The following is a 15714-nucleotide window of genomic DNA, read 5'->3' on the forward strand; positions in this document are numbered from 1 at the left end:
ATGCACATATTAAAATGCACTTAATGCAGAAATGTGTTTGTGCATGACAGGTACATTAATATCAGCATGGACTGATAAATTAGCAATTGCTATTATCAAGATATTCCTGCATTACTGATGAAGCCCACTCTAAAGGAAAGCACTTTCAAGGGCACATTATAATTTTGAATTTTTAGAGTTCAACAAGTTACATAAAAGTTAAAGGACTACCCAAGACAGATACAAATCCTCATAATGGGGCTGAAGACCTACACATACTAGACATCAAAATCCAGTTTGGGCATCAAAAATTGTCTTTGGATTTTGGCATTGCAACACCTTTAAAAATATGTTTTGTACAAATATTGTGGTGTATAATAAAACACATATAATACACGATACATATATCATGTATAAGTCATGACTACGAATATTTCATTTAGGGTGACATGTTCTTCACTAAAGTAAAAACAGTATGGTATTTACCATAACCTTCCATGTAAGATTAGAAACAATGGTCTCTTTCTAGCTGTTTAACTGTGAGATTGCATTTCTACTCTGTCCATCCTAAGCTAGTTTCTGATTTGCAATTCAGTGCAGCCTCAGAGAGAATGTACGGCAACGCATTTTTACACACACAAGAAAAATATCACGTATCAAACATTCCATGGGTAAAAAGACATTATACTAACCATAATTTTAATGTCATAATTAGAATTGACCATGAAATGTAAACATATGCCATGTAAACATATATTCACAATGCCATACAAGGAATTACTAGCACAGAGAGAATATTGAACATTACACAAAATTGAAAAACATGGCCTTTTTAACCAAATACTTCCCAGTGAGAAATAGAGGATGGTCCCAGCTTCCAAAGAAGCCTGGTCAGCTCATGCATTATGGGTTTGAACTTCATTCTGAATGACGCCTTGCATGACAGATGCCAGGACTCTGGTTTGAATCTGGAGTCATGCCACATATTTCGTCAGTGGGGCTGAAACCTGCAAGAGGCTAAACTTGGTACAGGAAATTACAGAGCAACAACGTGAGAGGGCTCAAACCATGAACAATAAGCCTGCTTCAGCAACTTCATCCCACAGTCCATCTTATTTTTGACCAGCATGGGGTTTTCCACGATCATCTTGCTATATAAACATATTTCAAAACAAGGACTTACATAATTTCACCCACAGGGATCATTGCTTTCACTGAGGCTCAGTGCTGGTATACAGAAAGTGTCTTGATGTTTTCCTTACAACTAACGCCCACATTAAGTGTGAAACCATAAAGGAGATGCAAAAGGCAACTCTTAGCAAAGTAAGCCAGGCCACCTTGAGGAAGAATATTCAGCATGGCTAAAACTGTAAATGCAAGTGCCAGTTTTACACTTCAAATTTAATTAATTAATTGGAATGTACATTTGGTAAAAAACACATTTCATTTGTCATCTTAATAAAATATTAAATGTCAGTGTCCCAAGATATCACTGAGACTTGCCACAAAGAGTATGACCAAAATTTAGAAAATGAATGAGAATCAACTGGCAAAATGTGTTACAGGTTCATATGAGGTAAAAATATTAACTTGTATTCGTTATGAGACAGCTGAGAAGGACAGCGGTCTTCATCATTGTGATAAATTTTCAGACACAGAGCATGAAAGAAATTAAACAACAATGAATTAGCCACTTCATTATCCAACTAAATCACTTTTGTATCTGTAATACACCATATATGGCATAGTAGATTGCAAACTTGCAACTGTGGATGGGATTGAGGTGTATTTTCACTTTTTTGCATGCAAAAGGTTGAGAAAAACATGCTAATTCAGACTGAAAAGTGCCATGACTGTTCAAAGTTGGAGGCAGGGAGCACACTGGGTTGCTGAGGACAGGCATGTCAATTTCCAGGGTCACCAGACACTTTGGTACATGCTGGTCAACAGCTTCACTGCTGTTACTTGTGATTATACTTATGCAGGTGCAACTTGAGACTGAAAATGGCCATGGTAACCATATTACACTATCCCTGCGCAAGAATGGTATATCCAGTTAAGGTATCTCTATACAACTGGCATCTTTTTGAACCTAGAGGTCACTGTTCCCAGATCAGCTTTAACACTGTAAGATGCTGGTTCCAAAATTAAGGCATAAGAACATTCTGTACACATGAGAGCTTGGTGCTGAACAACATTTCATGCTTCTGCAAGATTTCAAATTGGCCCCATGAAAATTGATACAATGTTACTGTATCAGTATCAGTGAGAAGTCATATAGTCATGTATGTAGGACTAGGCACCCTTCTTTACCACACATGAACCCAGGATGCTGCCTATGTAATGCATTGCTGGGTTCCACGGTGTTCGCACTTGCAGTCCTGTGTGTTGCACTTCTCACTCAGTGGAATACAGTGTTTTGTGTGCAGTCTATTTCTTCTGCCCATGAAGAAAAAAATCTATTTGTTTGTTCTCATTATGTGAAAATTGTTGCAATTATAATCCATTGCAATTATTCATTTAATGTCTCTCGGTGTTTGTGTGTGTGCGTGTGCGTGTGCGTATGCGTGAGAGAGAGAGAGAGAGAGAACTACTATGTCAAGTATCTTACCGTTCTTAGTAATGACAACTTTCAGCATTCTTATTTTCTCTGGCTCTCAGAAATCCTATTTGGACACATCCTTAAGCTTTAACGGTTTATATGTTTATATAGCATGATATATACAAGACAAACTGAAGAGCGATTTCTCAGTCACATTATGTAGAAATATTAAGAATAAGAATATTGAATTCTATTTGCATTTCAATGTCTATAGGGTCATGTGCAATACATGAACAGGGTCATAATAAAAGTACCTGTCAAAATTATCTCTGCCTCCCAAGGCCCCCATTGTTAATTAAACCAACTGTAAAAGATGACTCTACTCACACTGAGTGAATAAGACAGTGCAACTCGTAATGGATTTAGAGTGTCTGGATAATACAAAGTTAATTTATTATTCATATGGAATATGCCCAGCCTGTTACAATTGTTGCAAATCAATGTCCTTTCAGTTTAACTCAGTAAAGCCAGAAACAATACGAATTACAAAATTAGAAACCTAAATGCAAAAATATAAGACTGACTGAGTTTTAAAGTAAACTGAAAACACATTCATACATCTGTGTTGAACCTAAATGAGGCTGGTGAGTACAAAGGAACTACGATAATCTGTTCTCTGAAATGATTGCAACACTACCCTGCTACTAAAAACTGAACTGGTGAGGCTCTACAGACCTTGTGATGTTGTGAAACATTGAGCCATTTCTAAAAAAGATAATATTGAGCATGTTTATTTCCGTAACAATTGTTCATTGGCATTCTTCAAGAACATAATATTGTCACATTCTGACAGAATGCTGCTTTATTAAACACAAGCCATCAAAATCATATCTACTCATTGTATGGGCAAATTTGAACAAGCAACAACCAGGTAAGAGAACCATGAAAAGCTTTACAAACCATTCTTTGCTGGGCACTGAATAAAGTTGACCACATGCTGGTGTTTCAAAGTTGTTTTAAAAGTTGGCATACACGCTATCAATGAAAGATAATACAGCCTTTACAGTTTTTGAGATTAGGAAACATGGCATACCACAACCACATATTAGTATTTACCTTATTGTCCTACAAAGATATCACATTCCCCTACACTGATTTTAATTTTAGCAAAATGCTAATGTTGCATCAATATTATGAGCAGTGGTCTGAACCCAACATATTGTAAACTGAATTCAGTGCCCAAGTAACCTCAAACCTCAAAACCCCAAGCTCAGGTTTGGTGATGGTTGTGTGTTCTTGCTTGTTACTTATGTCAGACATCAGGTATTGTCATAGGTCAAGTGTATACATATTTGTACTACAGCAAGCTGTGGTGTTACATCAAACAGTCAACTGTTTGAGATTGTGCTGGTCAGATATTATCTGGGTAAGGCTGAGAAAATGCTTAATACATACACACACTAGGCTGGCCGGGTATAACGTGCAGATAACAGGAAAGTCAAGTTACATTAATCTAAGAAACAACTTCTCAAATATATATATCCAGTTCAAATATAATGTAAACACAAATGAATGACGCTGCCACTAAGTCCCATGATTCACAGGTGCATTTAAGTTTTCATTTGTTGCAGTGTTAGATTCTATGGCCTATGTAGGCCACAATTTTTTCTTACTGGGAAACCTTTTCTTTAATATGAATGAAAATGAACTTGCTGTACAATTATCTCACTCCAGTTTGGAATTGTCAATAGCAATGCATTTGTGTCAATACATAGATTTCAAACCAAATGTTTTCAAATAGTGTCACATGCTATGAGAAGTATCACGTAAGCACTGTGCGAAATATCAAAATATCAAACCCACGCACAAGTCACTTAATTCTAGCATTGCTAGTAACAGTGCCCCTTATTTTTTTCCTAAATAAATAAATAAATAAAAATAACTAGATGCTTGAAGTAATGAAGAAAAGTAATGCTGCCTTGAATTTGTTTGGGTTTATTGATGGGTTTTCACAGGCAAAAGTCATGCTGCCACCAAATGATTTTGATTTATTGAATGCTTTCCTATTTTCTGAAGAACTGTTATGGTTAACTTTGCAGTGGACTAAATCACCTCATATCCTTTGATTAAGGCTGACTGAGTCTGACCAATACCTCCACTGAACACGAGTACTACAATTTTAAAATTGATGGATTTTCTATGATTCATTCCAAAACCACAAATTGTTTGAATAAATATTTCATTGCAAATTTAAGGCCCAGACTGGGTCACAGAGTCACAAATCTTGAAAGTCACATGAAAAGTCACTAAGGCACATGAAAGTCACCAAGATCATGTGCAAACTTTATTAAAATGCACATTATAAAAGCTTAAATTATAAATACATCAAAAATATTTACAAACATGAAGGCAAATATAACCAGCCATTTGCTGTATATCTATTTAAATGGCCTATTGCAGAATTACATGTTTGGAAAGTTGTTGTATAAATTGTAGCATAGATATAAATTCCAAACAAAGAAAAGGGTATTAAGTGTTTTAGGTAGGATACTTGCTCCAAGATGGTAGACAAGCTCAGTATTCAACTCTGCGCGCGTGTGTGTGTGTGTGTAACAGCATGTTTAGCAATAAAATGTGCAAAAGAGTGGAGTATAAACCATTTCAAATGTATGTGCAAGACCTAAGTTTCACACTAGCAGAATTGCTCCACCCACTGTGAATTTGCACGGGGGGGGGGGGGAGGGGGGAGTACATGGAATGTTAGTGAAAGGAACGTGGTTTGCCATGGATTATGTCAAAAACATCAGAAAAGTATGTAAACATCCATGACCGCCTCAAGCTGAAGGATTCGTCATTTGTTGGTGTCTGTCCAAGACTGGACTTGGCTCAGCATATGCAAACAAATATTAAAATTTATTTTCACTTGAACTCATATTGGCTTAAGCTCAAAACTCCTGTTATATTCAGCAATTCACATATTATTTTATTGACTTACTTACTTTGTTGAGTGTTGAATACTGCCCTTGAGGAAAGTTGCCACTACACTGTGTACTTCATGCTAAGTTACACAATAATAGAGAGGAATACACACGCCTACATGAACACAAATGTGCACACAATCACACACACACACACACACACACACACATAAACAAGCATGGTATGATTACAGTTTCCCTTTCAGCTATGTTCCTGTTTAACTAAATACTAAGAGATTTTAAAGAAGCTCAAAGTTGATGATATTTAATTGTTCCAAACAAAAGAAATGTGCAAAATCGGGCCTTTGAAATATCTCTCAGTCACTTGAGTTCCATTTATCATGACCTTTGACATGCTGCAATCCATCACTACTAGGCGACAATTCAAAAGGGCTTTGTATGGGAAAGTTAAGAACAAATGCACACTGCTGCAAATGGTGCTATTGGTTTATAACTGATGCAAATATTAATTTCTGCATTTTCATAGTGTATACTTTGGGGTCTCCCTCTGCTGTAGGACTGTGAATATTTCAAATTTACTTATTCAGCACCTGATGGTCATCTGATTTTAGATGCATTCATTCACTTGAACTGAATGTTTACGATTAGCATTGATGTTTATTTGCAAGTATCAATTGCAATGTACCTATTTGTCTCTAATTGGGGTAAACACTGTTTTAAAGATTCTGTTTCTGTTCTACGGATGTTACATGCATCTTAATCACCCGGTAAGAACATGTTACATTACCCAGTCCAAGCTCAAATCTCTTCATTTCATCACAGAATGTTACATCTACTTTATGTGAACACATTTACATGTAAACTCAACATGCATTCTCTGTGCATTACAATAAACACACTTGTCTGTATTATATTCTCTGTTAAAGTAGACTACTATATATTACACATTTAACTCTTCAACCAAGTCTCTTCTGTTCGCCTTGGTCTTATTTCATGGGAGGAGACCAATTGGCTAATTCAGACACACGTTTCGGGTATTACTATGGCAAAACTCTGTGTTTTGGGGTAATGTAATTCTATTAGGCTACTAATTCAGTGAAAATCAGTTTAATCAGTCCTTTCTGTACAGTTATATTGTTATTTGTTTGCTTAGCAGAGGGCTTTATCCAGAGCATGCTACAAAGTGTACAATTTACATTCCATCCATTTGCACAATGCATTACCAAGCCAATTCAGGTTAAGTGCTTTCATCAAAGCACCCGTGATTCAGGTCACAAGTGAATTTCCCTAACCACTATCTGCAGCCCCATTTGCTCCTAAACTCGTTTGGAATGAGTTACAGTATAAAATTTCCACCCACTGGTATTTTCATGTAAGTTTACAGAACTGTATGGTCTAAAGCAGATAAATAGAGTACAACGCTGTTGCCTGTGTTTTCAACCCCGTTGTAAATTAACTGGACAGGTCAGGAGTTGGGACTATAGCCTACTGCAGCGAGCTGTCGGGTTGTGAATCACTTGCATAGGCTGTTTCTGTTCAGAGCTCTGTGGGGAAACGTCATGTGGGCCCCTCCCATAGGCGGAAGTCTTGTTGAAAAGGTTGATTGTGTAGCTCCAAATGTACGGCGGGCGACATTTCCGATGAATTTTGTGTAATAATTTGCTCTGCGAGTGTACTTCTTTAGAATTTGTTAATTGTATCGAACTTATCAGCAAAGCCAATTAAAGGAATATGAATATTTGGGTTTACTTTTCTGTCATCTGTCATTTCGGAGCGTATAGCCTAATATTCCAGGTAATGTGTATGGCTGAGTTTATTACCTTCATTCGTTTTTAACACGTACAACATGTTTTTGTCTTTATACTGTTGTTATTATTTCCTTCAAGATTAATCACATATTAACATTATAGTATTTCTGGCGACAATACACGTTTTAGACCAGCGTTTTTTCTCGAACCAGAGGGGCTGCGTCTTCTGCGGCAGAAGTTGAAAGTAGACGGTGGGTGTAGACCATTAGGTACATTGGTCGGAACAAAATATTATGTACAGCTTTATATCGGTTTATATTTTGGACGCTTTGCTAAAAATGTGTCACAAAATTGGTGTGAGGACAGCTGTGCAAAGATGGAAATATGGACAAAAAGGTTACGTCTCTTTTAATTCATTTACATTTTAACGCTTGCAGCATTTTTCCACGATTGAATAAATATCAGTATGCTGGCTGATTTCAAGTTAGGAAAAACTTCATATTACAAATATATTTGAGCATATATTTAATTAAGAAAATACACTTTTGAAATTACCTGCTTCGTATGACAAAATCAACGCCAAGCCTTTTACTTTTTCGAGCAGTTGTTCTTTGCTCCGGATTATCGTTCTGTAGTCACTGAAATCCTAGCCTCTGAAAATTTGACTGGTACTTCATCTGAATTAATTTGACCTGATTTACTGTTATATGGCAATATTATATTTAGGAGGACCTTCTCTCACCGCCCCACAAAAAGGCATTTGTCTATTGAAAAAGGATGAAAGATCTCCAGCACATATGGTACTTCTGTGCCGTAAATAATTATATTTGCATGCAGGGAGTGATTCATAAACATGTCACCAGTATGAAATATAGGTAGGCATTTCAAACTTTCTATTTAAATATCATGAATTATGGCAACGAAAAATGTGTTCCCATTTAAGGGTAATACCAAGTATTTGGTGTCTGTCGTAGAAGGCCATCCATCATGTAGACAATAAAGAGAGTTTTTGCCTGACGTTGGAAATTTATGGTTGCCCTTCTCTGCCCTAATAACTCAAGCACTGTGTCAGTCTCTGACAGCCTTTGCAGAAAACAGCAACCCTGTTATCAATCAAAAAAAATCTTTTGCATATGTTTAACTTTTATCTCATCAGCAGGACACTTTAATTATATTAGACGCCGTTTTTGGGTACTTTCAAAACCCTTAGGAAAATGTTCTATTCCATCGCGGGAGGGAAAGCAATCAGTTAAAGGAAAAAAATACAACACAGTAAATGTTAAATTCTTCAGCTTGTTTAACTGCAGGAAAATTTCAGAACAGTTAATATACTTTGTGGAAATACAAAGTGTGTAACATTTACTGACAAAAAGTTACCTTCTTAAAACTGGTTTAACGATATGTTCATTGTGAAAACGTCCTTATACTTATAAAATCGCACAAGACTAAACGTAATAAAAAGAAATAGTCTATCGTACTCTCAATATACTGTGCTGTTATGTTTTCTATTTTTTATTTAAACGTATTTGCAATAATAATTGATATATATTTGTATATATTTTAATCTGTGTATATATCAATGCATCCTGATAAACCTGATTAAATTGTGAAAATATTTCGGGATAAAACCCAAGAGCCTAGACATCATCTTAACAATAAGTTGTCTTTTTAGTCAAGGTGTATTGAAATGAAAATTAAAAAAAAAAAAAAAGTTCACAAACAGAAAGTCAGATCAAAATTCAGAAATTCAACTTAAATAGTATCAATGTAAATATTCGGCTATAGTAATTTTGCAACAGTCATTTTGAAGGGTTGAAAGGTTCCACTAACTAAATACACCTACAGTTTAAATACTCCCAAGTTGAAATAAGCATTGCAGAATTTTTGAGTAGGCCTATCTCTGAAGGAATACGGATGCACGTCCGTCACAGATCTTCAAAAGATGCTTTTTCCTCGATCATTTAGACTGACATTTAACCCCAATACGTTGTATGGACGCCGTTTCTGCAAGATGCCCAAATGTATTTGTCCTGCACGGATAGCCTGCCGCGCTCGAATATCGACATGTGATCTATACGTACATTCTTACAAAGTTCAAACTTTCTTCATGTTTACTTTTTTCTTGCATTTAAAATATAAACTAGTCCACTTTATGTCCACTCCAGGTTTTCTCACTCTCCAGGATGACCTGTCAAGCGGATTACCGTAGAAAGGAGATTAATAGGGGAGGCGGGTTGCAATAATAATCGTTTTGTTTGATGTGACAACTTTGATAGGCGTTGATTTACTTACAAACTGATAGGCTTTTAATTGAGCGCCTCCATCCAGTTTGAGATGAAAGGAAACCCGCATTGTAAAGCTGCCCGATCTCCCTGGAGCCTCAGTACTGATTAGCCATCTCAGCTGTGAATAGTTCAGGGCATCTCTAAACTTCTTTCTCGACGGTAGTCCCTTTTTTCCTTTCTCAACTTCTTTTAAAATAAATCATTTCCATTGTGTGTAAATAAAACCAACTTGACGTTCTTGTCAGTGGGAATATGTACCATAGGTCGGATTTTCTATTCCAAATAAGGCTAATTCTTATTTCGAGAACACCCTTCATTGCACAAAATGTTAGTTCTCTAAATGTATACCAGTAATGGAGATCACAGGTTGTTAGAGGCTATGAAGCGTAACACTGAGTGTTTTACTTCATGTGAACAGTAGCTGTCCTTTTTCAAAATGTGGATTTTTAATAATACTGTTTATGGAGAATGCGAATTTGGAAATACTCCTGCTGTCTTAACAGAAAGGTGAAGATGCAATATACGTTTTGCCGTGAGCAAAACTCTCCGAAATAAAGTAGTGTTAAACTCTTGATATTTTCAAACGTTTAGAAAAAAATACTTCTTACTTTTTCTGCAGTCGATTCCACTTTACACCCATCCGGACTTAACAGGTTGGTATGATTAACAGCTACTAAAGAAAAGAAAACTTACATGTGGCCCGGTAAGGGGAAAACAGCTGGTCCAACAAATTTAATGCAAATAACACTAAAGGGAATATTGTTTTTCTTTGAAAAGGTTGCTCGTTTAATCACTTGTCATTAAAAAGAAAAAAAATGAATATGTACTGCTGTGTGAGACTTTGCCAAACGTGTTACAACTGACCCCGCTCTCCCCTAGTTGGATATGTGGGGAGATTACCTTAGTTTTCGAAAGGCAAACTGCTTGAGATCAGAAGATCAAGCCTTACTTTAGAGAGTCTAGGTCGGGAATTATCTCCAACCCCCAAGCACTTTCCATGTTCCTCACTTGTCAAACGTGTTTGTATCCAAGTGACCTTTTGTTGCTGTTCAAGATTGTATGGGCCACCAAGTCAGCCAGGGAACAAACGCAAAGAGGCCATTACACACATTGTATATTTTAAAGACTGAAAAGATCCGATATCTCAAATCCAGAGTCATTCTCGAAATATTAAATAATCATAGTACAATTTCCTATTTTAAAAAATGCAGTACAAATGGGCTCATTCATGGTGAACTGGAAACAGAACCATATTGCCTTGGAGATGTATGACGAGCAAAAATAGTCCTGTGCGCTAAGTTAACTAACAGTGATAGTAATAATAATATTCTTAACAACACTACTTCTAATTGTAATAATATGTGAATTGGCTGTACTATCAAATGGTATTAAGGTGTTATTAATTAGGGCTCTGTATTTATTTAAATGCCGATATAACATATACGGTGACAAAACGGTGTGTCGACCATGCCGAGTTAAGAAGCCTGCTTTTAGCTGCAAGTTACACAAACTGAATGGGCCATGAGAACGATCTCTTTCCCTCAAGAAAACAACAAAGTGGCTCTTTTCAGAAGTGCCGTCGTTTTCCTCTCTCCGTTTTTTCAGCCAGTCACACCAGACTTGTAATCAGCAACAAAAGCTGACATAAATCAAGGACAGATTGACAGCAACTGACAAATAACTGATTGATTGCGGTCGAGTAGAATTGACAGTTGACGGAGGGGTAGGGATGGAAATGGAAGGGAGGTGTATATTATGCTGAAAACATGTGACATTCACATCCCTCTATCTTCGCATTGGTCCTCTCCTGTCAACGCATGTCTGATTGGGGAATTTAAATCCTACACAAAGTTGATCTTCTGTTTGCCGTTATATCAAAATATATTGGCCCCGAAGAAAATAAAACGTTAAAATGGGCTTAACGGTTTTTACATAATTAATTATATTTACCGTGTAGTATATGCATGAGTATATTCACATGTATTTCATTACAGTAACAATTCTGAAAAACACTGATTATGATATAGGGAAATTCTGATCAAAAACAATTGTGTACATATACATGCACATGATTACAATGAATACATATTCGTACGTAGGAGTCACACTTCACTGTAACGTTAGTATAGCAAAGTGTTAAGCATCTATAATAAACCAGCATAGGTGTTGTAAATCTGGCAATACAAATATTAAAAATAGGCCTACCTGCATTTACATGCAAAATATACAAGATAAATAATGTTATTCATTTGTAGTCATTCAAAGACATCATTGTAGTGAAAACGTGCATAAGAACCAAAACATTAAGTTAAATCTCCTCCCCCCCAGCTGGAAAAATAGAAGCGCATACAAATGGAAAACGTCACATCCCCTTGACCCTCCAATCACCTCGGGGTCCCATTTGATTGGAAGGCGGCAAAGGCTTTTATCTCAGACTAATTCAGCTGCTTTTGAAGTGAGTTTTTCTAGCAGATCCTGTGTTGGGCGGACTAGCGTACGGACCTGCTGGAAGACGCACAGCGATTTGAGCCTACGATGCAGACACAGCTTCAAATCAGCGATACTCTCGCATTCTCCTCCTACCAGCGCGTCTGATTATAAGGATTTTACAGAAATCACTCTTTTTTGGGACTTATTTTATGTTATATTTCTAACGAAGACGTTCTTTACATTTTTCAGTTTCCGATAAATGTATTTCCTTCCATTTCAGTGAGAATTGGGTCATGATCACATCGCCCTCGATCTCTGCTCTGAGAAATAGTATTACTAACCAAGTCTGGGAAAGCAGCGGCTCTGGGAAGAACAGCTCCGCGAACGTAAATAAACCCTTCCTTCACTCCGTTCCTCCGTCGGACCCTCTACGGCAAGCTAACCGTCTGCCCATCAAGGTTTTGAAAATGCTCACGGCACGGGCAGGACACATTTTGCACCCCGAATACCTCCAACCCTTGCCATCTACACCGGTTAGTCCCATTGAGGTAAGGTTTTATGCTCGGTAAAAGACGATCGAATGATTATTTCACGGAGCTTACTATATCAGGAATATGGGGAATTGCCGCCGACATTGTTTCGCTTCTCAGATTTCGAAAATCAGTTGAAACCAGAACACATTTTGTGTACGATTATAACCGTATTTTGTCCTTAAAGTATTCGATTTATTACTGTTTGTGTGCTTGTAGGTCATTGGTATATCGGCGTCATATTGCAAATACACGGGCTGCACTTTTGTGTTATCTTCCGTCGGTGTTGCATGCCGCTGTAGTTATACGCATTGCGTTACAGCTCGCTAAACCACAACTCGAATTTTACGTGTTAGTAACTTGAGCACAAATAAATACAGAGTAACACATTCGGCATAACATGTATATTTTTACAGTTGTCTTATCTTAATAACAAATATGCTTGTGTGTTTTGCAGTTAGATGCCAAGAAAAGTCCACTGGCCCTTTTGGCACAAACGTGCTCTCAAATCGGTAAGCCGGATCCCCCTCCCTCTTCAAAGCTGTCCTCCGTCACCTCGAATGGATCTAGTGACAAAGATTCAAAATCCGGTCCCTTGAAAATGAGTGACATTGGAGTTGAAGACAAATCTAGCTTCAAACCTTACTCAAAATCATCTGAAAAGAAGGACTCGTCGTCCGGGGTTTCTAGTGGAGATAAATCTGGTTTCCGTGTACCTAGCGCCACCTGCCAGCCGTTTACCCCAAGGACAGGCAGTCCGAATTCCTGCACTTCGGCATCTCCACTCCCCGTAGAGGGCAAGTCGGGAGACAGAGAGGAAAAGAAAGAATCTGATAGTAATAAGAACGGCACAACGGAGGGGCCTGGAACCACTAGCATCAGCCACAGTAGGATAAGTGTAAACTGTGGTGGAATTAACGTGGAGGTCAACCAACACCAGGAGACGACACCGGGATCAAAAGCAATTACATCAGACTCATCATCTGTATCATCAGCTTCGTCCGTTCTCGGATCAGGGCTTGTAGCCCCGGTTTCCCCTTACAAACCCGGTCAGACTGTTTTTCCTCTACCACCTGCTGGCATGTCATACCCTGGGTCTTTAGCAGGGGCCTACGCTGGCTATCCTCAACACTTCCTGCCCCACGGAGTGACTTTAGATCCAACTAAACCCAGCAGTCATTTAATTAACGCACAGTTTGCCGCTGCGAGTTCACTTGGCTGCAGTAAAGCAGGATCAAGCCCTTTAGCCGGAGCCTCACCTCCATCGATAATGTCTGCTAGCATTTGTAGAGACCCGTACTGTCTAAGTTACCACTGCGCAAGCCACTTGGCTGGAGCGGCCAGTGCCTCTTGCTCGCACGACTCCGCAGCTGCCGCGGCCGCCACGGCTCTCAAATCTGGATACCCTCTCATGTACCCGACGCACCCGTTACACAGCGTTCACTCCTCGCCGCCATCTTTTGCTGGACACCCTCTGTACCCCTATGGCTTCATGCTCCCCAACGACCCCCTTCCGCACGTCTGTAACTGGGTGTCAGCGAATGGACCGTGCGACAAGCGTTTTTCTTCCTCAGAAGAACTTCTGAATCACTTGCGGACCCACACTGCCTTCACGGGAACGGAGAAATTGATATCAGGATACCCTAGTTCATCATCATTAGCTAGTGCTGCTGCAGCAGCCATGGCATGCCACATGCACATGCCCCCAGCAGGAGCCCCTGGTAGCCCCGGAACTTTGGCACTTAGGAACCCGCATCACGCGCTGGGACTAAGCAGCCGCTACCATCCGTATTCGAAGAGCCCTTTGCCAACCCCAGGCGCACCGGTTCCAGTGCCCGCAGCAACTGGTCCATATTACTCTCCGTATGCATTGTACGGACAGAGACTTACCACAGCATCGGCACTGGGATACCAGTAAAACAGACTAATACTAAAAGTAGAAGAAAACATTAAAATATTGAGACTTTTATATTGACTGTCCACTTCAGGACTGGATCCGTGGACCCGTTGTATTTATTTATGTTAGCTTCAAGCGGGACAATAATAAAATAATAATTATAATACCTGAAAGAGAAACTCAAAGTGCATTACTTTAAACTGAGCTCTATAGGAAAAGTGAAACGCCAATGGTAGACTACGACTGAAAATAGATTTTTGTTTTGTTTTGTTTGTTTTAATTTCGATGTTTATTTGAAATTGCTATGATTGTATCGTACGTTCTTATTTAATGTCTCCTTGAGAAGAAAATAATTTACATGCATGTTTGTAACTAAAATCCCAATTTGTCCTCATAATTTTAAATTGCAATTATTTTTAAGGTGTATACCATGGAAAGAGAGTGGTATTTTTTGTATGTATTCTGGAAAATAAGAAAACTCTATTCAAACACCACTGGTCTTCGTTTTGTACAAATACAATTGCAATTGAGGGGAATTTTTTCAGTTTCTTTTCTCTTTTTGAAGTTAATGTTTAGGAAAACGTCGAATTGATAATTTAAGTACAGACCACTTTTTGAAACATTTTTAAGTTCACTCGGAAGGAAGAACGGGTAAATGCACCGGAACAAATTGCATCGGGCATTCGTTGACCCGTCACCGCTTCTTCCAATTAGTATACATAAGATATGTTTTCATGTAATTCGACTATCGGTTTCCTAATTTTAATCGATATTCTAAAAGTTGTTTTTATGTTTGGAATTCCTCTAGGTGCAATTGTAGATAGTTTAAAAAGAAAGGTTTTCCTCCGAAAATGGGTATCCTATGCACATTTGCCCATTTGAAGAATAAATTGAATGAAATGTAATTTGTACGAAAATAATCACACCTTGTAACATTAATCTTTCAACACCATTTTTTACAGCTGTATTCGATAAAACGTGTACTGATTTAACTCAAAATGCCATTTTTTGCTGCTGTGTGCTTCGACCATACTGAAAGTTGAACCAAGCAAAATGCATACAATAATGGTATACACTGTATTATAAAACGACATTTTGTAGGCTTACTTATATCTTCTAAGCTTTCTTACTTCTGTCAGATTATAGTGCAGACTTCCGCGTGAGCTTTATCATTTCATCGCTTGTTCGAATAAAAAGAGCCTCTACAATTTTAAATCCGTCTCCGAAATCCATTAGAAGTAACATCCTTAAACACTGGTATGGCAGAAGAAAAAACTATTATTATCATTATTGAACGATGTTGAAATAGGTTGGATAGAAAAGTGATGGTTTAGCCTATTAAGATATTTACTTCAAAAGCCTGT

General features: G+C 38.0%; 1 protein-coding gene across 1 annotated transcript; it reads left to right on the forward strand.

Moving 5' to 3' along the window:
* The first annotated feature begins 11989 nt into the window (after positions 1 to 11989).
* On the forward strand, positions 11990 to 14575 carry LOC118783832 (zinc finger protein 503). The gene is made up of 2 exons (XM_036537793.1): positions 11990 to 12471; positions 12911 to 14575. The coding sequence occupies exons 1-2, from the start codon at positions 12217 to 12219 to the stop codon at positions 14369 to 14371; spliced, it is 1716 nt and encodes a 571-aa protein (XP_036393686.1). The 5' UTR covers positions 11990 to 12216; the 3' UTR covers positions 14372 to 14575.
* Positions 14576 to 15714: the final 1139 nt, after the last annotated feature.

The sequence above is a fragment of the Megalops cyprinoides genome, chromosome 1 (genome assembly GCF_013368585.1).
Source record: "Megalops cyprinoides isolate fMegCyp1 chromosome 1, fMegCyp1.pri, whole genome shotgun sequence".
Lineage (NCBI taxonomy): Eukaryota > Metazoa > Chordata > Actinopteri > Elopiformes > Megalopidae > Megalops > Megalops cyprinoides.

Coding starts and splice junctions, on each gene's coding strand:
- LOC118783832 (XM_036537793.1), top strand. CDS start 12,217: ATGATCACATCGCCCTCGATCTCTGCTCTGAGAAATAGTATTACTAAC. Junction 12,472..12,910: donor CACCGGTTAGTCCCATTGAG/GTAAGGTTTTAT, acceptor TGTGTTTTGCAG/TTAGATGCCAAGAAAAGTCC.